This window comes from Camelus dromedarius, chromosome 8 (genome assembly GCF_036321535.1).
Source record: "Camelus dromedarius isolate mCamDro1 chromosome 8, mCamDro1.pat, whole genome shotgun sequence".
Lineage (NCBI taxonomy): Eukaryota > Metazoa > Chordata > Mammalia > Artiodactyla > Camelidae > Camelus > Camelus dromedarius.
Window position 1 is genome coordinate 56737363 of NC_087443.1, and position 27104 is coordinate 56764466.

Below are 27104 nucleotides of genomic sequence, written 5' to 3' on the forward strand. Positions count from 1 at the left end.
TCCACTGGACTGAGTGACATGAACTTGTGGCAGAGCTGGGGCAGGACCCGACAACAGAGAAGGACACAGAGAGGCCAGGATTTGCCAGAGCTTATCAGCACCAAGGATGGCATGTGTGGCTTCAACAGTAACAGTAACAGTAACCAGCATTTATTGAGCACCTGCCCCATGTCTGGCAGCCCCATGACCACCCTGAGAGGGGGGTGCTGTCACTCTGAATGTGGGGAGACAGGTTTAGAGGTGAGGAAACCTGCCCAGAGCTGCAGAGAGGAAGTGGCAGCTGGATCAACCCAGCCAGGGGAGCACCTTCCATTTGGGGAGGGAACCGGCTTCTGGACGGAGCTTCTGCACTCCAAGAACAGTGGACACATGCAGGCACAGGGACCTCCTCTGCTGTTCTAAGGAGACCAAAGGAACCCTCTGGCCTCCCTCCTCCTCCAGAGCGAAGGATTTGGGGGTTTGCTTGTTACCCAGAATGGAGGCTGGTCTAAGTGGAGTTTCTTTAAGAAACCCTGGGGCTGTCATGGGGGCTGGTCCATCCTCAGAAGGCTGCTGTGGACAAGAGGAGGCTCCTGCCATGGGGATGTCTGCCAGCAGGGTGGGCCTGGAGCACCGGGGTGTGCAGGCAGACCGCACGGGGGACGCTCCGCCCTGGCCTAGAGCAGGGGGACATGGGAAGCCTCCCCCAGGCGTCGGGCCAGCTCGCCGGCCTGCTGCACCAGCATGTCCACGGGGATGACGGACAGGTGGAGGGCCAGCAGCTCGTGACACCTGACAGCCTCGGCCGGGTGGCCTTTGCTGTAGTAACGCAGGAGCTTCCTGGGGGAGGAGGGGGGGACAGGATTCAGGAGGGAGACACGGCGCTCCTCCCAAGGCCAGGGGTCTCTCCCAGCCCCACGCACGGGCCCTAGGTCACCTCATTAGGCCTTCCCTGCCCCTCCTGACCGGACCTTACGAGGCTCAGCCCCAGGCCGACACAACCACCCCTTTGGGTTCTCGGTCCTGGAGTGGGGTCTGCTGGACAGCAGTACCCAGCTTGGGGGCACCACAGAGCCGCAGGGAAGGTCTTCAGGAGGCCAGCACAGGCATTTGCAAACACTGCTGGCACGAGCCTGCCAGGAGGAAGCAGGGCAGGAGACCCGGGGACCCACCACTCTCTTCCTCTCACTAAATGCCCTCGCGAGTGGGGCCGGGGTGGAGGGCATTCCCGGGGGAGGAGCGCTCCCTCAGTGGGAACTGGCCCTTATCACCCACCACCCAGCCCCGGCCCCGGCACCACCTGTAGTAGTCTCCTCCCAGCATGCCCACGGGAGCCGCGTCGTCAGACAGGACAGGCACATCAATTATCTGGAGTTTGTAGCCCTGGGGGAGGAGGAGGAGCATCGTGAGTGGGGAGGCGGTGGGAGTGGCAGGAAGAACATGGACCCGAGTCAGAGGCGCCAGGTCCGAGCCCCACTTGGCGTGCGCTTGGTGCTGGGAAATACGTGCACCTCTTTTTAACTTGTCTCTCTCCTGTGAAGTGGAAGCAGCAATGATCTCCCAACGGACATCAGAAGTCTCGGATACAGCATTCCGAGCATAGTGCCTGGCACACGCTAGCTCTCATTCCCATCAACCAGTGGACCTGGGTCAGCAACGGGCCTGTGGGTGGGAGGGCAACCCGGGGAGGTGCCGTAAAGAGCAAAGGGTTACCAAGAGGCCATGTCTCTCTCTGAAAGCAACGGATTCCGAGGGTAGGATATGGCGGGGAAAGGACTCAAGCTCCGTGGGGCTCCCACCAGGCGCCAGGCCAGTCACGGGGCTCCTCGGCGCTGTGCTCACCGGGCACGGCGAGGCGCGCCCTGGCGGGGAGAGGAGGACTCGGCAGTGTCCAGTGGCTGCTCACGATGGCACAGGTGCAGCCAGACTTCATGCCTCATCTCCCTGCCCCACGGCTCTATTTCTATTACCTTTTACCCCATGGGGCCAACCACACACACGTAGCCCTGTTTCTCCCTAGAAACTAATGTGATGGTCACCCCCATATCCTGGGCGCCTCTGAGGAAGGCAGAGCCAGGAAGGGAGCCTGCAGGTCAGCAGAGCTGAGCCTGTGCTCTGACATCATCACTCAGGACCTCGGGGGCCCTGGCCACGGTATTTGAGCTCTAGGGCATCAGTGACTCCGGCTATGAGATGGGGTCAGTGACACAGGCTGCGTGGGCATGAGGCTGAGAGAATGGTGGTGAGAGACTGAACTGGCTACACGGCACCATGGAAAGGGACAGGCTGTGACCTCGGGCTGAGGGGAAGGAGGGCTCGCTGCCCAGAGCACAGAGGGGGCAGGGCATGAGCCGGGGAGGTGACAAGACAGGGACCAAGGGAATGTGACAGGGAGAAGTAATGGCCCTCAGAGAGCAGGAATAGGGGAAAACAAAGAGACACAGATAAGGAAAGCAGAGGAGAGAGGAGAGAGACAGAGAGAGTCATCGAGACAGAGGGACAGCGGGAAGGGCCGGGAGGATGCACACACACTCCCAGGACCTGTGCTCAGACTGTAGTGACAGGGTGGGAGGCAAGAGACCCAGGCCGTCCTGCCAGCTTCATGTTGGGCAGGTTGGCTAAGTGCTCTGAGCCTCGGTTTGTCCACCTCCAACATGGGAATAGGGAGCCTGGCTTTGTGAGCGAGGCTGATGATGCCGAAGCACCAGCAGGGAAAGTGGGCGGAGCAGCCCTCTCATATGGGGCCTGTGTCTGTCTGTTCACATGTTACCTGGACACCACTGGGAACCTGGGCATGAGGTGTTCACACAGCTGGGCGGAGGGGTCACAAAGCCCACATGCAAAAGGGACCTCTGAGCTCTGGGTCCCAACCAGCAGGGCTTACCTGTCAGCTCCACCAGAGACGAGAAGAGATGGAGAGACAGACTGAACAGAATCCAGGAGAAAGGGATCCAAGAGTTACAGGAAAGGAAAGCATTTCAGGGCCGTCCTGCAGGGGCCTGGCCACACGCACCATCTCATTCTCGAACCACAGGAAGTAGGAGCAGTAGAAGTCGCCCTCCCGGAACAGCAGCGTGGTGTAGCCCTTCTGCAGGTATCTGCGCGCCAGCCGGATCAGAGCCCAGACCTGGGGAGAGGGGGGAGTGCTCGTGTCCGGGGCCTGCAGGTCGGCCCGCTCAGAAACGGCAGGGTGGGCTCAGGCTCTCAAATCCAGAGGGAAGAAAAGCACTCAGAGGAGGGGCTCCTTGAAGGCAGGGGCCTCTCCTGCTCATCTTCCTTAACGCCTAAGCATGGCCTTGCTCAGAGCAGGAGCCTAATAGTAAGTAGATGTTGGATGGGTGGATGGCTGGATGGACGACCTACCCCTCCAGTTACCACGACAACAAAATATATGTAAAAACACCTTATGTACCTTTACTACACACACAAGCAGTGAAGCAGTAAATTCATCATTCAGGCCAGAAGACAGTCAGGGACACAAGAGGAGATGAGGGTGTGACCACCTGGAATCCCTCTAGCCACTTACGTGGCCCCCCAGGGCTGGGGAATCTCTGGCCCAGGCTCTAGGCCAGGAAAGTGCTGGGAAAGCGTTTCAATGTGCAGAGTACCCTGATCCAGGCACGTCCTCTGCTCTGGGCTGAGGTCTGATCTAGGGCTCACCAAGGGGAAGGACGGGCACACAGTGACCGAGGGACAACATGCCTCAGATCCCCTGTGTGATGTCCTCCTGCTTAATTCAAGGCCTTCTGTTGCTGCCATGAATGGCCCAAGGGAAGCTGGAGCTGGGATGGATCTGCTCCCCACCTCTCAGGGCTGGGAAAGGCCTGGTGAGCTCGCACCAAAACGCTTAGTGGAAGGCGTACACAGGCCATTCCAAACCTGACCACACGTAATGTCCAGTTAAAACTGCAAACAAATATGTAGGTTTGCTCTATTTTTCAGGAGAGCCATTTGACAACATGTATCAATAACCTTAAAAACATTCCTCCCACTGGACTTCGTAATTCCATTTCTGGGAATTCATATTGAGAAAAGAACCAGAGATGAGGACAAGGATGTATGTCCAAAGGTGTGTGCTGCAGAATTATTTATAACAGTGAAAGCTTGGCAACAATCTAAATGTTCAATGCAGGGAAAATGGCTGAGCAAATAACGCTACATTTGCATGATGGACTATCGTGGACCTGGTGAAAATTACGCTGATAAAGAATTAATGACATGAGGAAATGCACCCGATATAAGGTGAAGGGAAAATGTGATGAACACAACTGCATACACAGAATGATCTCAACCACAACCAACTGCACAGAAAAACAATGAACAGAAAGGTACCCAGGTGAACCTCAGCTGTCTCCGGAAAGAAGCGATGCTGGTGCGGGTGGTACCAGGCAATGCTCAACCAGCTGCAGCTGTATGCTGTGCCACACGCTGGGCTAAGGGTTTTACTTGTATCACACATGCACCTGGAACCTGTGCAATAATTCTGTGACGTCGGTAGTGTTCCTATCGTCTTTCATAGATGGGGAAACTGCAGCTTAGACTCAGCAATACCCTAGCCACAGAGTCAGTGAGGGGCAGAGCTGGGCCTCCAACACGGGCCTCTGTACATACAAAAATTACACTGCATGTATTACATGTGCAATATAACAACCCATAATTATATAACATAACATATATTATATATACAATAGAAGAGTATATATTTTAAACGTATATAAAATGTGCAGTTTTTTAGAAAGTGGCAGAGGTCCTCCCTCCTTCCCCTACAAAATTCTAGTTTGCCATGAAGAACCAAGCAGGATAAAAGAAACTTCAGACTGTTTCCTTGTAGAAACGACCTAGTTTTACATTCTACTACTCAAATCGATCAACCCGTGCTGCTTCTTTCTCGTTTAGTTAACAAATACTTATTGAGCATTCATTTACGCCAGGCACTGTGTTAGGCCCTGGCCACTCCCCGCCGACCTGCTGACCCAGGAAGGGGCCCGACATGGACTGAGGCCTGAGTGGCCCTGCATGCTGGCTGGGGCCCCAGGGTGACAAAGATGAGACACTATTCTTAGGAGCCTACATTGCAGGGCGCAGACATCAGGAAGAGTGTGCTAAGACTAAGGTGGGGGGTGCTCAGAGCCTCCTGGGAGCCCCGAAGGCAGGGGTCAGCACACCCCGTCTGATGCTCAGGGAGAGTGTCCCGCCGGGCAGAGGTTACCTTGGTTCTGACGAAGGTGGCCAGGGGCCCCCTGCCCAGCTCCGATGAGGTCCTCTCACTGCTGCTGAGGGAAGGGGCCACCATCTGGCCAGTTGTGCGGTCCACGTAGATGAAATGCACCAGGCCTGGGAAGTCTTCCAGGTAGGTGGGGGTCTGAGTTAAGGTGCTTGTAAAGCCAGAACCAGGGAGGGAGCTTCTCTGTCCTCAACCTAGGCTGCCGGTGAGGCTAAGCAGTGAGTCGGAGGCCAGGCCTGCCACACCTGCCCCTCCTCACAGGTTTCTATTTCAACCAACCCTCCAGGACCCCCTCTTTCCCAGATTTCTTTACCTCTGAATCCCCAACCCCGAGAAGATCTAAGATGCAAGTACAATGGATCCTTGGCACTGGCACATTTAATGCAGGGACTTGTGGTCCCAACAGGAACATTGTATGTTCATATTTTACCATTTTCACGAGGGATGAATTTAAGCTACATACACGGTGAGGCTAGTGTGAGAGGAGGGTTACAGAGCTCGTGAGTGAGCCTAGCTGACAGCCCAACTCACACACGTCACCTGCCTGGTGCACTGCTACCCTTCATCTTGAGAGGCTGGAAGGTTCCCACTTGAGACAGGACACACAGCCGTGGAAGGGCAGTGGCTGGTGGCTAATAAGGCCCTCTGCCATCCCTTTCACCTGCGCACTGGCAACTGAAGTTTTAGGAGACTGGAGGCCAGACCCTTTAGAGATTTTAATACAGAAAAAGCAACTTTATATAAAGTTCCAGGGAAAATCAGTATTTGATAAAACTAGCGGTCTGTAATAAAAGCTCTAAGTCTTAGAGACAGTTTTTTAAACAGAGGAAAATAAACCTATTTACTGCAGGCCTTCTCAGAGCCTTCACACTCCACCATATACTGTGACCCCTACAAAGGAGGACGTGGCCCCTCAAACCTACCCGACCTCAGGGCCCCGCCCCTTGTGGGATACCCGCTGCCACTTTGCTGGCTGGATGACACCGACATCAACGATGTCTGTGGCTTCTGGAAGTAACCTTGGGACAGCTGGAATTTCCAAAATTTCAGCCATGGAGGGTTCCTACTGATAAGACACCTTGGACACTATTTGCTATCATTTTTCTTCAGAGAAAGGAAACAGATGGTGAAATGCATGTTCTCTTTTCTCAAATCCACAGTCCTTCAAAGGAGTGGGTACAGGAGACAGGCAGCCTGAGGGGCTTTCCTGTGCCGGCTCCAGGCTGGGGAATCAGGATATGACACCATGGTGACGTTCCTCCTGCTCTTCACCAGCAAGAAGTCCTTCCAGTCGGTCAGCTTTTCTCTGCCAAGGAAGCAAGGGGAGCAGGTGAAGTGGGCCCCACACTCCTGCCCCGGCCACTGAGGAGCCACACCTGCACTTACTGCATGAGGGTCTGGACCCGGTCCTGCAGGTGCTGGGGCAGGTGGGGGCCTCCCCGGCCAGGAGCCGCGGCCAGGAAGCTCAGGCGGTAGATGGTGCAGAGCTGCCGCTTCACCCTCCTGCAAGCCTGGAGCAGCCTGGGCACAGGAGGTGCGATGTCACCGCAGGAAGGGCCCTAGGAGGGCGCTTATCCTGTGCAGTTGCCCCGCTCCTGGACTGAGGACACGCTGATGAAGCATACCCTCGCCCTCACTGAGCTGGGAGGCAGCTTCCCAGCTCTCCCTTAGCATAATGCTCTGAGTACCTGGAAGCTCGTCCAACCTTATGGTTTATTTTTCAGAGAAACGAGGGGCAGTGCCTTGCTCGGTTCTGTGCTGAAGCCGGCCCGGAAGCCAGGCCTCTGCCTGACATGGGGTCCTCAGGTCCCTGCTCCTCAACCTCCGTCCTCTCTGCCCAGCCTCCCCCCAGCATCCATGGGCTGGGCACACCCTCCGGGACCCCTCTGCCCTCAGAAGCTCCTTCCTGAGCATCCTCTCCCTCTGGGCCTGGAGGAAACTCACCCCCGTCCAATGATGCCCCCACCTCATCCTCAGAGCCCACCACTCACTCCCAGGACGATCCGGGCTCACTTCTGGAGAAGGCCTTGGTCTTGAACTCCAGCCAGGTGCTCTGTGAGGAGGACAGGTGACAGGCAGCTTCCCAACAACATTCCTACAGTGAGGTCTGGGAAGACCCCATGTCAGACCCTGAAAGGCCCCCTGCCTCCACGGCTTATTTAGGCCCAGCATTGCTCTGCTGTCCCTGGCCAAGCTGGGTCTCCGGCAGGTCCCCCCGCACCCTGTGCCCCGCCGCACACCACAGTCTATTCACTCAGCAGGTACTTATTGAAAGAGCGGTCTCTGTGTGCCAAGTTCTGGGCTCACTGCCGGGCTGGCAGACACCGCAGACCAGTGCTGTCAGAGGGACAGGTATGTGCCTCCCAGAAGGGGCGGGGCCGGCAAGGGCTGGAGTGCTGAGGAGGAGCCCCACGTGGTTCCCTTAAGGGGAACTCTGCATCCTAACGTGCTCACGGGGGCGCCCAGGCACCGCAGGTGCTGAGCGGCTGTGGACTGATCGGTCTGTCTGGGTCTGGCCTTCAGTCGCTTGGTCTGCCTTTTCTAATCCCTCTGCTCGTTTCCAGACCAACTCCAGCCGCGGTGAGTCTCAGTTCTTCAAACAGACCCATGCCCCGCCAGCTATGCGAGCGGCCCCAGATCTCAGCCCAGTTCTATCCTCCCGAGCTCCCTTCCAGACTCCCGCCCAGAGTGAGCCCTGTTTCCTACTGCTTATGTGCGCCCTTGTGTCTTGGCCTCTCTAAGCCCCCTCGGGTAGAGTGGCCTCGCTGTGTGCTGCACTTCTGTGAGACCAGCCATGTGGCAACGGGCCCCACAGGAAGGCTGCTGGCGGCCACTGAGTCCTAGGGTTGGGCTCTGGCTCCACTGCTCACCAGCCAAGCAAACTTGGCCGAGTCACCGTCTAGCTGAGCCCTGGTTTCCTCACCTACAACATGGAAGCCATAACTTATGCTCTGCCAAAGTTATGTAAGAATGCTTTAGAAACGTCAAGTGTCACCGTGGTAAGTTTTTGTTATGGTTTCCTAGTGGGGGAAACAAGGACCACAAACCTACGGTGGGGTGGGGGTAGGCAGCTCCCAGAGCCTTGGCCAGATCTGGTGCAGACAGAACAGGCCCTGCCTCCTCTCCCCCAGGTGGGGTGTCCAGGGCCCGCATCTCACCTGAAGCTCTTGTCCACCTCGACTCTTGATGAACTTGTCCATCCTCTGGCGCAGGTCCCCCATGAGGGGATGGGACCGCAGGGTGCTCCCCACCTCCTGCCCCTCCTTCAGCTTCTTCTCCAGGAGGGAAAATCCATCCAGCAGCTGGTACAGGACCAGGGCCAGGGGCGTGTTGGGACCCTAAGGGAAGGAGAGTGAGGCAAGGTGAACAGAGGCAGCCGTGGAGAAGGCATCAAGGCCCGGGTGTCGCTGGGGCAGGTGCAGGGCGCTCATACCTTTGTCAGGACCACCATGTTGATGCCCGGCCAAAGAGGCAGGCAGTACATGGTGTGGGGTACCATGGGGCAGTAGTTCTCCTTCACACTGGTGTCTAGGAAAATCCTTCTGGGGCTGGAAGGTCCTGGGGAGCGAGGGACCAGCGTCTGGAGGGTGTCCTCAGCCACCTGCAGACGAAGAGGAGCTGTCGCCGGGAGGGGGTAGGGCCGCTGTTGGCCTCCTCCTCATGCCTGGTCCACCCACGGCTGCCCGCTGGCTCCCCATGAACGAGGAATGAACTTTCCCAGCTCCAAGAATTCTCAGTTCCTAAGTTCCCACACTCCGCTGAGGCTGCCCTGGCAGCTCCCATTCTGCTGTCTGTCTCTCTCCAACATCTTCAGGGCCCCTCTGCCTGGAGTCAGGACTGGAGGGCACTCAGGTGGTGGTGGGTAAGAAGGGTCAGGAAAGGTGGGAAGAGCAGATGGGGCGGCTCCCCAACGACGTCACATACCTGAAGGCATTTAAAGTTGCTCAACATTCTGTCATTTCACCACCCTCAGGACATCCCCACAGCCATCCCAGGGGGTAAGTGAGGCACCATGTGACTAACTGAGCAAGACTCCGGCCTGATGAGGGCTCTGAGTAAGGAAAGTCTCAGCAGGCAAGAGTAGGGAATTAAGGAACTCGTTGGAGATGCCACAGAAACGCCTCTGTGAGGATGTCCTGGCAGTCATGATGACGGCAGAGACTGGACACAGTGCACTTAGTTGTTCCAGGAATTTGCTAAATAAATAATAGCATAGGCACAGGATGCACTCTGAACAGTTATTAAAAACCACACTCTTTAAGAATGCTGAGCCAATGGGAAAATGCTCAGAAAAAAAAGAATAATGAAGTACATTAGGATTTATATTTGGCAAGAAAAAAAATACATATGTTGTGTGTGTGTGTACACATAATGTACATAAAATCATAGGAAAGACTAGAAGGAAATACCCACCAAATCTTAATATTAGTTAATATCTGGGGTTGGGATTGAGAGTGATTTTTATTTCTTTTCTCGGGAGGGAAGGCTGGTGTCTGGGAGAGGAGGTCACCCTCACCCACCACTCTGCCAGCTCCTGCCTCTGGCTGAGCTCTGTGCCCTGCACTGGCCAGCGCTGAGATGGCACGAGGAAGGCCAGCGCTGGTGGAGAGAGCCCAGGAAAGCCCCTCAGAGTCCCCGGTGCTCACTGCAGCATCTCAGACCAGCTGGTGCGCTGGCAGAACACCCCAACCCCCAGGAGAAACTCACCTGGACCTGGGAAGCATCAGTGGGTGGGGTGCCCTCCTCCAGCCAGACGGTGCTACCTGCAGGCCACAGGTAATAACACAGCATAAATAATGGGGAAATGTAAACAGTGGCCCAACAGCCTGTGAGCAGGGGAGGGCGGAGCAGAGACAGCCTCGCCCCATCCGTGGCTCACAGCACCTGGTGGGGCAAGGGTGTTCCTGTGGGCTAGAGATCCCTCCCCTTCTCATCCTGCCCCAAGCTGGCAAGCACAGGGCCAGCTGTGCAGAACCAGAGCTCCAGCAGCCTGGGCTGGGGAGGAGGAGCGAGCCCTGAGGATGCACCTGGCAGCGGCGGGGTGCGTCCCTCAGCCCGCTCCTTAGCAACCCCGAACCCCTCCTTGTTCCTGCCTCGACTAGCCCTTGGGGCCCCTCCCTGACTAGAACGGTGCCTCTTCACTGGGAGGCAGCACACGTGGTGGGTCTACAGTTCTCTACTCATTGCGTCAATCAGCAAATTTGTACTGAGCACCTACTACGTGCTGGGAACTGAACTAGATTTCCGTTCTACGTACAGCTCACAAAACCCACCGAACCAACTGCATATTTGAAGTATTATAGGTTTGTGATAACACTGTTCTCTCATGTATTTCATTGCAAATAACTATCATTTATAATCATGTTTTTTCTGGGGATGCCTCTATGTTTCAAGCACCTGATTTACAAATGCATGAATGCAACACAAGCCATTTATAAGTGGTGAGTTCCGTGCCCTACGGAACAGTGTTACTCACAGCTCTGAGGCATAAAAAAACTAACCACTGAGAGAGAGGAGCCAAGAGGAGGAATGAGGAAGGAAGCAGTAAGCAGAAAAAGGAACTTCAGCCATTACCCCAAAGCAGTGCTTTCCAATGTGTTCTGGGCTCATGGAGCGCTCAGAGAACAGAGGCCCCAGAGAAATGTACAAGATGGAGGAGCCGGCACATGGTCTCGGGGCCCCAGGCTCCTCTTCTGTTAATAACAGTTTGAATATTTTTAGTTTCTCTTTATTGTTCACCCATACACTTAGGAAAAACAGATAAGGTATTAACTAGAGATTATTATTTATATTTTAAATCACTGCACTTGAAGTGATTATTACTTATTAGCTGATTACCCATTAGTTACAAAAAGAAAGAGGCAGAGGGTACACACACAAGAGATAAATTTTTAAATGAAATCAATTTGTCATAAAATGTTGTAGGGATCATTTAAGTGGCCTTAATAGTCCTTGAATTCAAGCTGGAGATGGCGGGGTAGACAGAGGGGCTGCTGCAGGCAGCGTCCTGGGTCTAGGAATCTAGGTGTCTGTGCCTGGGCCCGTACAAGGCATGAGGATCCCCTGAACCCTAAGACAGGTTCCAGGGGCTGCCAACTGGCACCTGCCTCCTCCCCTCCCCCCACTCCCCTCCAGGTCTCACCTGAACTCTGCTCCCCGGGGGAAGGAGCTGGTGTGAAGTACTCCTCAGCGGGGGAGAAGCTGTCTGTCTCCTGTGAGGGAGAAGGGGCAGCTGGACTGAGGACTCAGAGAGGCAACCCTAGCAGGCTCAACCCTGCTCCCTGCTCTCCCAGGAGAGGCCAAGCATCCCCTCTCCTCCATGTGGTACGCAGCACATACGGTCCCTGCAGAGCTCCTCCCGGTCGGGTCTGCAGAACAAGAGCTCCAGGCCTGCTGCACGGGGATGCTCTGGCTGCTCTGGGGCCTGCGTGGGGAGGGCTGTGACAGGCACAGAGATGCTAGTTAAAGCATTACTCCCCGCAGGTCCTCCGCCTCCCAGCACTTCACAGCACAGCCCTCAGAGCAGAGGACCACGTAGGGCCCTCCGACCCCTGCGCCCCGCTCCCTCACGCAGCCCTGGGCGTGTGTCCTCACTTTCCAGGGATGTTTCAGTTCTAGTCTTTCTCTGGAACCACTGAAATTCTACAAATTTCAACACTGGTATCCAGACCACTGCTACTCCACCACTGATGATGATGAGGACGGCGCGGTGACCGTGGCGGGAGCACTTACTGAGCGTCTGCTACGCCCCAGGCACTGCTGGGCTCTAGGTAAACTGTCTCCGCTTTTCCTCACAACCACCTTGAGAGGCAGATGCCATCACTGTCCCATTGCACAGATGAGGGAATTGGGGCTCCGATGGGGCAAATACTTGCATAGCAAACACAGCTAAGTGCTGAAGCTGGGACTATCTGACTCCAAAAATCTGCACTTTTAACCCTTATACCATGTGCCTTCTAGAATTCCCCTTACATTGAAAAGCAGCTGGAAAAAAGTAATGCCCAACCACACGCCCAGAATCGTGACTTGGAAACCACACAGTCCCCAGGCAGCCTGCCCAGCCCTCTTCAGACTGGTTTTCTGAGCCACCTTCCTGATGGCCTCCCGCTGCCCAGAGAGTTGCCCTGAGACCTGGGTGTCGTTGTCCTCAGCTGTGCTCTCGCTGGGGTATAGGTCCTGAACCAGAAGGATGAGGGCGAGGAGGTCGGCTGGGCGCAGGGAGCTAGCGCTGTGGCTGCAGAGAGAATAGGCAGCTTGTCAGCATGTCCCCGGGGCCCCCAGCCCACAGGTGGCAGTGCATGGGGGCAGGTAGGTTAAGGGAGCCTGGAGCACAGTCCCTGACCTCAAGGAGTTAAAAACATGCCAGCTGACTTCATCCTTTTTGGAGGAACACAAGGTGTACATAAAATTAGTTAACTCATCCATTTTTAAAATAAAAATTTGGTTGTGCTGAAAAAAAATTACCAGTGGGAAACCACCAGGGACCAGCAACAAGCCTATCAGGAAACTCTACATTCTGACTTTGACACAGCATTCTGGGAAGAAATAATTCAGAGAAGTGAGCAGAGACAGGATGAAGAGCTGAAGAATCTAAGAAGGCTTCACGGAAGAGGTGGGTCTGGAAGGTTTCCCTGGCTGGGGAGGTGATGCTTTCAGGTAAAGGAGTTTCAGAATGGGTGAGGGTGTGGGGCTGGGGGTCTCGGGCTCACCTGGAGTAGAAGGCCAGCAGCTTGGAGTGCACGAGCAGGAAGGCATGCAGGGCCTCCTCGCCGGCCCGCTTGGGGCTAGCGTTGATGGCTTGGATGACATGCCGCTCCAGAGCCTCTATGCACAGCTTGCAGAGCTGAGGGTGGATCAGCCGTTCCACAGCCTGGGCGTGACGGGCAGGGAGAGGAAGTCACGTCACCCCCACCATTCCTGCTCCAGCCCCGCGCTGGCTGGTACCTTCACTCAGGCCACACTGAGCACACACCATGTGCCAGATGCTTGGGAGTAGGGAGGCTCTGACCAGCACCATCCCTGCCTTCCTGGGGCCTACAGTCTGGCCACTAGACTCTAGTGGATGAGACAGACAACATGCAAGGAAGTAAAGGATGTGCTAATAAATGTGATGCGGGGAATACACAGTACTGGACTAGAGATAAAGAGCAGAGACCCATGTGGGTAGCGTGTTCAAAGAAAATGTCCCTGAGTAGGTGACCTGTAAGCTGATATTTAGAGAACAAGAAACACTGTCAGAGAAAGGTGGGGGGTGAACGCTGGAAGCCAAAGGAAAGAGCATGTGCAAGGGCCCTGAGGTGGAGAGAGTTTGGAGCAGTGGTGTCCAACTAATTAAATCCCTAAGCATAGTTTAAAATTCTCTAGTAACTACATTAAAAGAGTAAAAAGAAACAACAGAAATTAATTTTAATAACTTATTTTACCCGATGTATCTAAAATTGTATCATTTCAACATAAGGTGTAAAAGCATTATTAGTGGGATGTTTGGCATTCTTTTTGTGTACTAAGTCATCAAAATCCAGTGTGTATTTTACATGTATAGCATAACTGAATTTGAACTAACCACACTCCAAAGGTTCAATAGACACATGTAGCTAATGACGACAACGCTGGACAGAGTTAAGCGTAGGGTGCTCTTGAAATGGAAAGAAGTCCTAGGTGGCCAGTGCATGGTGAGTGAGGAGAGAGAGGCATCAGATGAGGCTGGGGCAAGACAGGCAGCGACAGATTAACACGGGGCCTGGTAGGCTTGGGAGGGACTTTGGATTGTATCTTAACTGCGGTAGGCCACCTCCTGTTTCAGGAAGCCTTTGCTGATACCTCAGAAAGAGCTGACCATGCCATCCTTTGTGCCACCGTGGATTCTGGTGAGAAACCCAACATGGCAGCACCCAGGATAGTTTATTGTATTTTTTAGTGTATGTGGATGCTGATTTCCCCTCAAGGGCAGGGACTGTGTCTTTATTCACCTCTGTATTCCCAGGGCCCAGCACATCTCTCAGCATATGGCAGGTACTATATGTTTATCAGAAGAGTGAGTGGGTGGGAGTGTGAAAATGAATTTCTTCAGACCCGTTTTCCAGTTCACTAATTCTCTTTCTAGCTATGTCTCACCTACTATTTAACCCATCCCTTGAGGTTTTCATTTTAACAATTATGTTTTCATTTCTCAAATATCCATATGGGCCTTTTCCTAGCTTCTTTGTCTTCAAATATTTCCTAGTTATTTTATGCTCTGTACCTAATAATTCCAGTATATCAAGCTCCTTGGGACCTATATCTCCTGGTGATTGACTCCTCTGACTCTCACTCATGGCAGATTATTTTCTTGTGCATCTGACTGTTAACTGTGAGCTCACATTTGTTTGCTCTTCATCTGTCCTTTAAATCAGTGGCTTTGGCTTTCAACATGTAGTTCCCAGACCAGCATCATCAGCATCACCTGGAAACTTGTTAGAAATGCAAGTTCTAGAGCCTCCAACCCCTGACCTCCCCACTGAATGAGAAAAGTGAGGCCCAGAAACCTGTACCTAACAAGTCCTCCAGGTGATCCTGGTGCACTCGGAGTGTAAGAACCAGTGACCTAGAGAGAATCCATGTGTCTCTACTGGGAGCTAGGGAGTGCTACTGATGACAGCCACCGCCTTAACTCCTCAGGTCTGGGCTCAGCTCCCCTGTGTCGCTGCTGGCCTCAGGCTTCGTTTTTTGGCTGCAGTGTTGGTACCATCACCTGCTCTCAGGCAATCTTGCCTTTAGTGCTGCTTATTTTTCCTCTACTTTCTACTCTAGTTATAGTAGCAATGAGATTCAATATAATTTGGGGTGGAGGGGATCAGAGTGGGAGGGAGCTATGTTTAGAAATTTCCGTAATTTACTATGAGCCCAAAAACTGCATTAAGAAGTCTGCTTTATCCAGGATCTAGCTATTTCACTGCAGGGAAGCCCATCAGAGTGCCTGTCTCACCCCGTGGCCAGAAAGAGCAGCTCTCTGAAATGTACGAGCTTGAGAGGCACTCCTTGGGTAGGGGAGTGTGAAAACGTGGTCTTAAGGCTGCTGGCCTCTCTGACCTGACACTTCTGTGGCCCGAGGACTCCCACACCCAGCAGTCACCTCCACAGCGAAACACTGCTCCTGCTCCCGCAGGCGGCCGTAGGTCCACAGCAGGCTCTGGAAGTGCTCCCAAACCTGCACCCGCTGCTCCAGGTCCGGGGGCCGCAGCCTGGGGGCAGAGCGGGAGGGGCCGTGAAAAAGCTGGCTGTCCTGGCTTCAGTCAAAGGAGCTCAGTCTGAGATCACTGTAAGAGCCAGGCGAGCTCACATGACAGGACCAAATACCGGAAGGGAGCCCACACAGTGCAGAGGGGGCGTGTCAGGCTGTGGCCCCCCCGGCGGAGTGGAGTGGGATGGGATGGGCACGGAACCAGGACGTGGGCACCTGAGCAAATCACTTCACTTCCCAGCCGCTTTCTTTCACACATACACAACAAAAGCCAGCTAGAGAGACCCAGGAAGGTGCCAGGCAGGAGTCAGGGCAGAGCGTGTCAGGCAGCATCACAGAGGCTGGGCACATGCTGCTGGGCCTCGAGACAGGGCTCAGCAGAGTTACCCAGAGACTCACTCTTTTCGAATGAGCTGGCCATCCACGGTAACCAGCCCGAAGTGCACCTCAAACAGGTACTTGAGCACACATAGCTTCTGCCGCAGGTCCCCCTCGCCCTCTGTGTGGTCTCCGTTGATGGCGATAAACAGGCATTCTCCAAACTGCAGGCACAGCGGGCTGACATCAGCCAACCCAGGGGATCCTCTGACCTGCCCTCATGGCTGAGGACAGAGAGAGGGGCTCAGGTCCCAGCTGTTAAGATGCAGCTCCTGCCTTCTGAAGTTCAAGTTGAGGGAGAGGCGTGCGGACTGTCCATGTTGCTGAGGGGATAGGAACACGGGCCCAGGGCTGCACACTCACCAGGTGGAGGACATACAGGTAGTTGCCATTTTCCGTTGAGAAGCAGGTGTATGTGTCTGAGAGCTTCTCCAGCATCGTCATGGAAGAGATGATGACGGGGGCCAGGAGGGTGCTGAGCTGGTCCTCCAGGGTGGGAAGCTGCTCGAGGGGATAGAAAATAACATTAGTTAGTGTGCCAGACACGGGACGAAGGAATGGACGAGGCTCAGGCCCTGCCATCAAGGGACTCCACAGTTTTGGATCCACCTGAGAGGCTCTCATTGTCCAGAAAGGGAGTGGGGCAAAAAGACAGTGCTCCAAACCTTGGGTGGAATCAGGAGGGCTGGGGAGCATCAGCCAGCTAATTGTGCTGTTCAGACTCTGATTCTAGAAGGAAACGTTGGGGAATTAGGCTGCACAGATGAATGTTCGGAACATTTAATGGAGACTGGCCAACTCTAAGAAAGAATGCAACGTGCACCCAAGTCCATGCCCCTGGCTGCAGTAAGTCTCCTTTGGGGAGCGTATCCTAAGGAGAATAATCAGATGGGGCAGATATGTGGGCACAGAAATGTTCACTAGAGCAGAATTTATAGGAGAAGCAACTGGAAAGAATGTAAATGTCCAGTACCAGGGAAAGAGTTAAATAAACAACAGTACATCTAAATGACAGAAGAATATACAGCACCTAAAATACTAGAGTGTTTCAGTGACATGGAAAATTCCTCTGATACAACGTAATGTTAAATAAAAATGGCTGTGAATGCTCTGTATTTTCAAATGCACAGAATAAACAAAGTATTTTTAAAAAGTTAAGAAAGTCAGCACTGTTACAGAACAGAAGGACCAGGAATGATTTCTCCCCCCACTTTTTACATCTTTCTGTACTTTCCCTTTTCAGTGACATAAGCTTTCATAAGCTCTTCCCCCATCCATTCTCTCAGCCTGCTAAATTAGGAACAAAGCAAATGGACAAAACCAAAAAGAAAGCGGACAAATTTGCTGAAGATCTGTGAATAAAAATTGGATAAAGCCAGGGGAATATTCACAACTCAAGTTCTCCACTGGAATGAAAAGACAGGAGGAAAACAGCTGACCTACCCGCCCCCCATGCTGATTTCAGGAATCTCAACTGAAATAAGGAAAAAGCAGAGTCCTAGTTTTAACTACCAGGAGCTGAGTGAGACCTGGCCTTGAAAAGAAAAATGGGCCCCACATGGCATTTAAAATATGTGGTGGCCATGGCATCGAGGAGCGTAGTTTCCTCCAACAGACTGGACAGTCAGGAACCAAGGTCTGTGTCCCGCTGCTGCAGGGGCTGGCAGTCACCATCCATGGGTCCCAGCTCAGACAGCTCCTCTCCTGACCACCCCGCCCAGGCACCCCCCATCCCCTACCCACCACTTTTAACTTTCCACCGCTCATCCCTTCCTGACTTGTGGTGTTTATTTGCTACCCGGGTCACTGTGGATTCAACCTCTTTCCACTCTTGGTTCCACGGGAGCCCCACCATGTTGCCGTGCTCACTGCTTTGCACACACTGGGCTCTCAAGTAATATTTGTTGAATGAATATCCCTCCATGTAGGCAAACGTTTGATGAATTACTCACATACCACAATTTTCTAGAACTGTCATGAACTGATTATATTAATAAAAAAGTCACTTGAAAATCTAGATTGTGTATAGCAACTCATTTTAAAAGCAGTATGTTATTCTGTAGGTGCACAGGTGTAGCAATAATGTTTTTAGTGGGGGGAAATGATGATAATATTTGGTGCAGGTAGAGTGTAAAGGGGCAGCCTTGTATATTGCTTGCTGGGATTATAAAGTGGTATAATATCTTTGAACGGCTTTTGCATTGATATTTCTATTTTTAGGAGTTTATCATAAAGAAATAATAAAATGTGGGATAAAATTCAAGGACAAATGTTACTCACGGCAATAGTTACAGCAAACTAGAAGTAATATACATGTCCAATACTGGGAAATGGTTAAATAAATGATGATACATTTATTCATACACTGGAATATAATGTTTCCATTAAGATTTATGCTTTTGAAAATATTTAACAAAACGGAATAATGCTTTTGATATAACAGCAAGTGAAAAAAACCAGGAAATAAAATTGTAAATGTGGTATAATCCCAACTAGATATAAAAGATAAAGACCCCAAGAAAATACCCTGAAGAGTTGCTAGCTTGGGGTTGTAGAATTATGGGTCATTTAAAAACTATTTCTCTGTTAATTCTTGTTATTTACAGGATCAGGCAAACAAGTGCAGTATACAAACTCTGAAGACTCTTTTCCTTTACATTAGCCATTTAGGAACTGAAAAATCAGGAGTTCGTTCCTTTATGAGGGTTTTAATAAAGAGGAATAGAACACTGTCAAATAGTTTGCTTCTTGAATTAACCAAGCTGATGCAGTGACTTAAGAATTAAAACACTCAAAAATTCTTAATTAAAAAAAGTTATACATAGACTGCTAAAAAATAAAAGAGCCTAACAGACCCGCTTTTTAGCGTAAATAAAGCCACTGAAACATCTATGCTCTCCGATACGCTGTTTTACTGCTACAGACTGTAACAGAGCGTCCGGGATGCTGAGGCGAATGAACTCGCCGAAGTGGAGCTGGTCCAACTGATGCTGAGGCCACGGTAGCAGGAAGGCACCACAAGGCAACCAGTCTGCGCTGCTGCGGAAATGCGAGGACTCTCTCCACAGCATCCCCGATAAAAAAGGTTTTAATCCAAAATTAATCTGGAAAAAATTTCAAAATAAATTACTTCCTTATAATGTAGAGTAGAAATTATCTAAGCAAAAATGACAACTCTCTCTGAGTGGTAACACTGAAGTGTTAAACTGGATATCCACTGGGAAACATAAATAAACCTTTAATCTATACTTTATACCATATACCAAAATTCCAAATGGATTATTAGACCTCCTATAAAACCTGAAACTATAAAACTTCCAAAAGAAAATATAGGGAAAACCCTTTGTGACCTTGGTTTGGGCAAAGATTTCTTAGATGTGACACCAAAAACATAATTCATAAAAGCAAAAAGTGGATAAAACAGAGATATCAAAATTAAAAACTTCTGTTCTTTGAAAGATTCTGTGAAGTGGATGTAAAGACAAGACACAGACTGGAAGAAAATATTTGCAAAACTTATATCTACTAAAGGAATTATATCCAAAATATGTAAGAAACTCTCAAACCTCAGTAAGAATAAGAAACAATCAACCCAATAAAAAATGGGCAAAAAATATGAATGGACACTTCTTTAAAGAAGATGTAAGAATGGCAAATAAGCATGTGAAAAGATGCTCAGAACCATTAGTCATTAAGGAAATGAAAATTAAACCAGAGAGTCTAGTACACACCTACTAGAATAGCTAAAATTAAAAAGACCAACTGTAGCAAGTGTTGGTGAGAACATGGAGGAAAAGTACACACACACGTACACTATTGGTGGAACAGGAAACGATACAACTTTTTTGGAAGAAGTCTGGCAGTTTCTTAGAAAGTTTACTGTATAACTATATGATTCAGCCTTGCTACCATGAGTATTTACCCATGAAGCGGGAAAGTCATGGTCACCCAAAGATCTGTATGTGAAAGTTCACAAGTGCTTTATTTGTTAGAGTGAAAACTAGAAACAACCCAGGTATGGTTACCAGGGATGACCCAACTGTGGTGCATGGACACTTGGATTACTTCTCAGCAATGACAAGGACCAAGCTAGCGACACAAATGCCACAACACAGATGAGTCTCAAAATGATGCTGAGTGAAAGAAGCTAGACCAAAACCACACTGAGCACACACTGCATGGTTTCACTTACATACAAGTCTGTAGAACACAGCTCACCTGTCGTGACAGAGAGCAGGCTGCTTGCAAGAGGGAGGTGAAGGAGGAGCACAAACTTTTGGGACAGTGGACACGTTCACTGTAGTGCTTGTGATGGAATCACAGGTATGTATACATGTTAAATTACATCAAATTGTACACTCTGAGTATTTCAGTTTACAACATGTCAGTTGTATCTTAATAAAGCTGTTATAAAAATGAATGGGTTAAGCTTATGCTAAATTTTTTAGGTAGGGAAACTGATGACATCAAATTTCTCTGTTGTGTGATTAAAATTCTACTTCCTCCTCCGGCCCCCATTTAGCCCAGTGAGCCCTGGGGGTGGGAGGTGGGGAGGTCACTGTGCTTGTGACCATCAAGGGCCGACTTTTGAGGATGCACAACTGGGTGTAAAGGACGCCGGCCACACACGCTGCTTTGTTAATCCCTCGAGCTGGGCCAGGAGGGGTGGACAGGCTCCCCTGCCTCCTGGTAGTTCTGCGCTGTCCCCTCCCGTCCATAGTCCGTCCCTCCAACCCCGCACTCACCCCTGCTCCCTCACACTCGGACTGCCCAAACTTCAGCCGCAGACTCTCTTCAAACTCCTTGTCCATCCAGTAGAAAAGGACTTCCGCGCCCTCCGTGGCCACCAAGACGCACTTCATCTGCCAGAGAGAAGCAAGTTCAAGGTCACCTCCAGTACCACATCCATACCCTCGGCCTGAGAAATGAGAAGGGTCATAATCCCAGCAAACACCTACTGGCCCTTACTGCGCGCCAGGCACCACCATGAGGGCCTTCCTGGTGTCACCTGCTGGCACTCTCGCAGCAACTGGATCAAGTAGGAATCTTCAGTTACTCCCTCTTCCAATTGGCAGAGCTCGGATCAAAACCCAAACCCAAACCTAATGCCAGGGCTCGGGCTCCTTCCTGTGTTATCCGGCCCCTCTCCCCACAGCATCGGCCCCGCCACCAGCCTACTGGACCCAAACATAAGAAAGGACCCAGCTCCTGATCTAGGCTCGAAGTTAACTGCACAAGGGCCAACAGGGCCCAGTCAGGGATGCAGAGGGGCTAGTGCCCCTCCCTCCAGGCACTGCAGAAAAAATGTGCTCCTCCTCAAGCCAGAAACAGCCCCAGGAGACAAGCTTCAAAGCCAACAGAGAGTGGGTTCAGCATTCCAGAAGTTTCCTCCACGAGCTGCTCCTGCTCTGGGGGAAACAGGCTGCACAACCTTGTCCATGGTTCACTCTCACCCTTGCTTAGCTGCTGCTTCCTCAGTCACATCCACATACATACATACCCTCTGTGCTACACATTACAATGTGCAGTTACACAAAACGTGTTTCATTATTCACCAACTGGTAGAATCTTAATCCAGAGCTCCCCATACTGGACCTTGGCCCCCTGAGGTGCAGCAAGACACGGATCTTCTCAACTCTCAGGGCAGCCTGAACACGCCTGGCGAGGCCAGGGCTCTCAGGCCAGCTCCCTGCCCCAGGCAGGGGCTTCAAAGCTTCTCCTTTACCTCCATGTACCACAGACAGGACCACTTGCACACATGCTAAGACATGACAGGGATGAGGAAGCTCTGCTCTGACTCTTCCACAGGTGGACGTCCACTTCCTCAACAGGATCATAGCATCTCAAGGTCTCTGACACAGTTACACTCTCCAGGATCCCCATGTGACCAGCTTAGTGGTACTTACTGAATTCCTCCCAAATCTCCAGTTGGTTTGTCAACTCTAACTCAGAGCACCTCACCTCACGGTGTTGCCAGCACAGGGGAAAACAAAGGATGTAGCCTATTCCCATGGAATTGCTCAACACAAGGCAGACACTGGGAGAACAATGGAGTGCGAAGAAAAGGTTGCTGGATGAGGGTAGGTGGGCCTGGAAGGGGCTGCTCTGGGACTCCCAGTGGAGTGTGGTGAAGCTGGGGACTCGAGGGGCTGGCCTGATGGGAAGGAACGGTATGGGTTGGAGAATGGTGGGCAGCAGAATGGAGGCTGAGAACAGCAGGGCCCCTGTAGGCTGGAAACGGGGTGTGGGTCATGGATGGGGGAGGTCAAGGTTATGGAGGCCCGCTGTCCTGGTGGGGGTAATGCGGGCCCACTCTTTGGCTGAGGTCAGGAGGGGAAGGGGCTGATTCGAGAAGTGCAGCTTAGAGACTTAGCAGGCCTTGATGACCACCTGGATGCAAGGGAAGAAGGAGAGAACAGGAAAACGTGACATCAGGATGCAGAGCTGGGGCAGCGGGTGGGGATGAGAGGGCTCTGCACAGCCCGCGAGAGCCCAGTCCACTGCCTGCCTCACTCTGTCCACCTCCCACGGCCCGAGCAGCCCCAGAAGGGGTGCTGCCTGCCTCCACCTGCCCCAGGTCAGGCAGGATCATCTACCTTGGCAAGGAGCACAGCAGAGCTTCCAGACAGCCAAAGGTTCAGGAAGGCCTGCAGCAGACAGACTCGGTGACTGGCTCATGGAGAGCAGCACAGCATCCGCGGTCCTGCAAATGCTTAAAACAGGGGGATCATGAGGGCAAGCAGAGGCTCTCGTTCCAACAGGTGCCGGTTCCCGGGGATGGACAAGTTGGTGAAGGGCTGAGTGGTCAAAGGTCTCTCTCTGGCCCTTAGGCAGTCTGCTCAGAACATACTATACTACCTGTGGCCAGGAAGTGTCCCAGTGCCATGTATGCCGACAACCCCACCTTCCCACAATGAATACGAAACTGGCCAACACAGTCCCTGGACATAGCAGGTGTCCACTAACATTAACCTCCACCTACTGTTTCCTTCTGAGCACTGTCATTTCCCCACGGGTCATTCCCAGACAAGGTATGGCAAGCAAACCCACCCTGAGCAGCCCCAGGGAGCTTGCTATGACTGTCAAGAGACAGAACAGCACATCCCAGGGAGACAGAGAAGCAGTCCCAGGGGAAGAGAGGAGGTATCCTAGGACGATGCAATGAATGGCAGTAAACCAACACAAAAGACACAGGGGATCTGGCTTTTAGTTCTGGTTTTGCCAAGGCACATAAACCTCTCTGGGCCTCAACCTCCTGCTTCACCCCCCACCAGTGCTGTAATGAGTCACGGATTCACCAGGCAGGTGCACCCTTAGCAAGGTGCTTTCTTACCTAGAGTTTGGGGGTAGTTATTCTATTTCCCAGCTCCCCTTCTTAAATAACAGGGTGAACTAAACAGGTTCCAGAATCACTCACATTTTGATGATAAAAGGCAGGAACAATAATAAAGCTTGAGCTTAATTAGGAAAACCAAACACTGTAAGCAAGTCAGAGGCAAGAAAGGGCTGTCAGGGGCTCAGCATCTCGTGCAGGGTAAAGGAGACTTTCTACATCACCCGTATGATTGACCTCAATGCCATGTTCCCAGAAAAATGGAATGCTTTTCAGTGGACATTAGGTTCTATGTTTTTTATTCCAAAAGTGTGCTGGAAAGAGAACCTCGCCAGTGTCATTTTGTGATTTCCCTGTTCTTCTCTCTATCCTACTCTAAAGAGGGAACACGGGACTCACTGGAGCTCCAGATGGCACTGGGTCAAACTGGGGAACTGCTCCCCCCGCCCCCCCCCCCATTTCACCACCCTCCCAGCAAACTGCTCCTACGGTCCCGGCTCCTGCCCGCCAGCAGCCCCGTGGGGGGGGGGGGGTGGCCCACTCCCTCACAGCTTGCCCCTGCTGGGCTGCAGGACCCAGGAGAGAGGCCCCGAAGGTTGCTCCGCCCAATGGCAGCCTTCCCGTCTGCCCCGCATTTTACACAGTTTATGCAACAGTTTCAACCCCAAGTCCCCCGAACCTCACAGCTACCGGGGGAAGAAGGCCCGGCTTGTGGCACTTCGCAGTTGTGCCCCACTTCGTAGATGCAGAAACTATGGCTCGGAGAAGTGAGGTGAATGACCCAAGGCCCCACGGCGCGTGAGTGAGGCTGGGGGCGGGACCGCTCCCCCGCTTCCGGGAAGGCGGCGCGGCGGTCCCGGAGGAAGCCCCGCCGCCCTCGGAGCGGGCAGCCCACGGCTGCACACAGACAGTGCTGGAGGCCCACGTACCGTATCGCGGCCAAACACCGCCCAGCCTGCCGGGACCCAACCGGCCCGCTTCCGGGTGGGGACACGTGACCGCCCACGTGACCGCCAGGGGCGGGGCTGGAGAGCTCGCCGCGCTCCTCAGGGTGGAGCCGCGCTCCTCAGGGTGGAGCCCCGCCCCTGCCTGGCTGCGCCTCCGCCCGCGGTGCGGTTTTCTCCCCCTGGGCATCCTGGCCCAGCCGGCCCTCATTGCCTGTGGGCCTTGGCCACATTTCTCCCGTCAAAAGGGGGCGCCGAGGCTCACAGGTCGCGGGCCTCGCCCGCAGCCGTCAAGGTCACCTGCTGCGTCCGGCACTGCTCTCGGCCCTGCCACTTACCTGAGCTCGCGGCACTCTCCGCTGGCATACTAGGAACGTCCGCGTTTTACAAAAGAGGAAACTGAGGCCCAGAGAAGAAAGAACTTGTGAGGGACCGAGTTAGGATCACAACGCAGGTCTTCTGGCTGGACTCTTTACAACCCTCTGGCTTTTCTTGCCAAACTGCAGTTCTGGGGCAAGAGCTGCCCATATGTGACTGTTTCTCTGGGCTCCTTGGAAGAAGACAGCCTGCAGAAGGACCCAGTTATCCCCGGAGTGCAAAGGCTGGAATTTCTTTATAAGGGATCTCAATTCATTTTGGTGGTGGGGGTGCACATTAGGGCCTTTGTTTTGAACGTGTGTTTGCTAAGTTCTCTTAAATTGTGTGTGTGTGTGTGTGTGTGTGTGTGTGTGTGTGTGTGTGTGTGTAGTGGCTGAAGGTTGGGAGAGTTGATGAAGACCGTGGAAAGGACTAAATTCCCACCCAAGCTACCCCTTAGTGCCCTGGTACCACCTGGGAGCTTTGAGCTGCAGCCCAGCAGAGGATGAGTTGGGGGGAACTGGCTGGGGTACAGCAGATTGAGCGTCCCCTGGGGTAAGGCAGGGGCCAAGAATTAATGCCTCCACCACTTGCAGACAAAGGGAGCATCACTCCCCTCCCCATTCACTGCCCACCCCCCCAGCGTCTCTTAAGCCCAAGACCTTCCAGTCCCCCATCTACAGCACAGATCCCCACCATACGCATTTCTCTCTGCAGCCCACAGGTGAGATCTTCTGGCTGAGCACTCTGTCCTGCTATTTTCACTCACCACAGTTCTGTGTCAACCCTTCATCAACATGAATTTCAGTGGTTGAATAAATTCTGTCAAATGGATATGCTACTGTTTACTTATTCATTCCCACTACTAGTAGTTTTCATTTCCCACCAACAACATATGAAGGTCCCAGTTTCTCCACATCTTCATCAACATTTGTTACTGTCTATTTAGCCATCCTAGTGGGTGAGAAGTGATATCTCATTGTGATTTTGATTTGATGCTGAGACTAGTGATGTTCAACGTCTTGTGTGCTTGTTTGGTCATTTGTATATCTTCTTTGAAGAAATGTTTATTCAAATCCCTTTGTCTGTTTTATAATTATTTTATTAGCATTGAGTTGTAAGTATTCTTTATATATTCTGCCCACAAGCCCCTTATTAGGTATATGATTTGCAAAACTTTTCTCCTATTACATGGTTTGTCTTTTCACTTTCTTAATGGTATCACTTGTGGCACAGAAGTTTTCAACTTTTATGTAATTCAGTTTATCTGTTTGTAATTATGTCCAGATTTTTGTGTCAACATAAATTTTTGTTTCACTTGGGTAAATACATAGGAGTGGGGTGGCTAGGCTGTATGGCAAGTGTATGTTTAAGTTTACATTAAACTGCTAAACTGTTTTCCAACGTGCATACACCATTTTACATCCCTTCCAGCAATACTGAGAGTTTTAGTTGCTTTGTAGCCTCCTTGGCACTTGATATTGGCCTTTGCTAACGTTAGCCATTCTAGTAGGTATACAGTGGTAGCTCACTGCAGTTTTAATTTCCATTTTCCTGGAAAATGGACTAATGATGTGGAACTTTTTTTTCATGTGCTTATATGCCATCTGTATCTCTTCTCTGGTAAAGCATTCAAATCATTTGTCCATTTTAAAGTTGGATTTTTTTCTTACTGTTATTTATATGACTTCTTTATATATTTAGATACAAAACCTTTATTAGATATCTGTGTTGCATGATTATCATTATTATTTTATTTACTTATTTTTGCCAGTCTGTGGCTTTGTCTTTTCATTTTCTTTACAGTGACTTTCGAAGAACAGAAATCTTTTTGCTTTTTTTGTGTGTTATCTAAAAAGTCTTTGCCTAAGCCAAGATCACAAAGATTTTTTCCTGTGTTTTCTTCTAGAAGTTTTATAGTTTTAGGTTTTGCCATTTAGGTCTGTGAGTCATTCATGAGGGCTCCACCCTTACGACCTAATCACTCCCCAGAGGCCCCACCCCCAAATACTATCACATTGGGGATTAGGTTTCAGCATATGAATTTGGGAGGGACATAGACATTCAATCTAATTTTTTTAATGTTTATTTTAAAAAATTGTTTTTGATTTTTTTGGGGGGAGGAGGTAATTAGGTTTACATATTTATTTATATTTAGAGGAGGTACTGGGGATTGAACCCAGGACCTCTTGCATGGTAAGCTTGCACTCTACCACTTGAGCTATACCCTCCCCAGATATTCTATCTACAGTAATGAAATATAATTTTTGTTGGGAAGTAGCTGTCCAGCCAGAGACTTCATTTCCTGGGCCCCCAACATTTGATGGGACCAAGTGACTGACTTATGGCCTAAGGAATTAAGTGGAAGGAATTTATGCCAGTTCCAGGTTAGGCCCCTAAAATACTCCCATATGACTTTGCATACTGTCTCTCCTTGTCTGCCAGCTGCAGGTTGTTGCCATAGCGTCCTTGGAAGCCAAGTACTGGAGATGGCAGAGAGCCTACATCAGTCTGGATCCCTAAAGGACTCCAGGGAGCAGAACCCCTGCCCACCTTAGCCCATTACCACCAACTTGCCTTTACATGATCTATTAGCAAGAAATAAACTTTGTGTTAAGGTTTTTACCTGTTATTGCAGCTAACAGTTACTTTAACATAGTCAATGACGTC

The 27104-nt window shown here is 51.5% G+C and overlaps 1 protein-coding gene across 9 annotated transcripts; it reads right to left on the minus strand.

Annotated features, from left to right (window-relative positions):
* Positions 1–128: 128 nt before the first annotated feature.
* HPS1 (HPS1 biogenesis of lysosomal organelles complex 3 subunit 1) lies at positions 129–24130 on the minus strand. Of its 9 annotated transcripts, XM_064488324.1 has the most exons (22): positions 24063–24130; positions 22397–22512; positions 21707–22190; positions 20759–20829; positions 20546–20662; positions 16164–16301; positions 15822–15964; positions 15315–15423; positions 12913–13073; positions 12335–12437; positions 11543–11641; positions 11346–11415; positions 9911–9966; positions 8637–8804; positions 8362–8541; positions 7195–7256; positions 6590–6724; positions 6444–6509; positions 5189–5333; positions 2993–3106; positions 1280–1362; positions 129–819 (listed from the first exon to the last, which is right to left on the minus strand). In XM_064488324.1, the coding sequence occupies exons 5-22, from the start codon at positions 20660–20662 to the stop codon at positions 657–659; spliced, it is 2112 nt and encodes a 703-aa protein (XP_064344394.1). In that variant the 5' UTR covers positions 20759–20829; positions 21707–22190; positions 22397–22512; positions 24063–24130; the 3' UTR covers positions 129–656. The 9 variants fall into 9 exon arrangements, with proteins under 9 accessions (XP_064344394.1, XP_064344393.1, XP_031317427.1 ...); XM_064488323.1 differs by having other exon boundaries at positions 20755–22190; XM_031461567.2 differs by lacking the exon at positions 24063–24130 and adding an exon at positions 23824–24055 and having other exon boundaries at positions 20759–22190.
* Positions 24131–27104: the final 2974 nt, after the last annotated feature.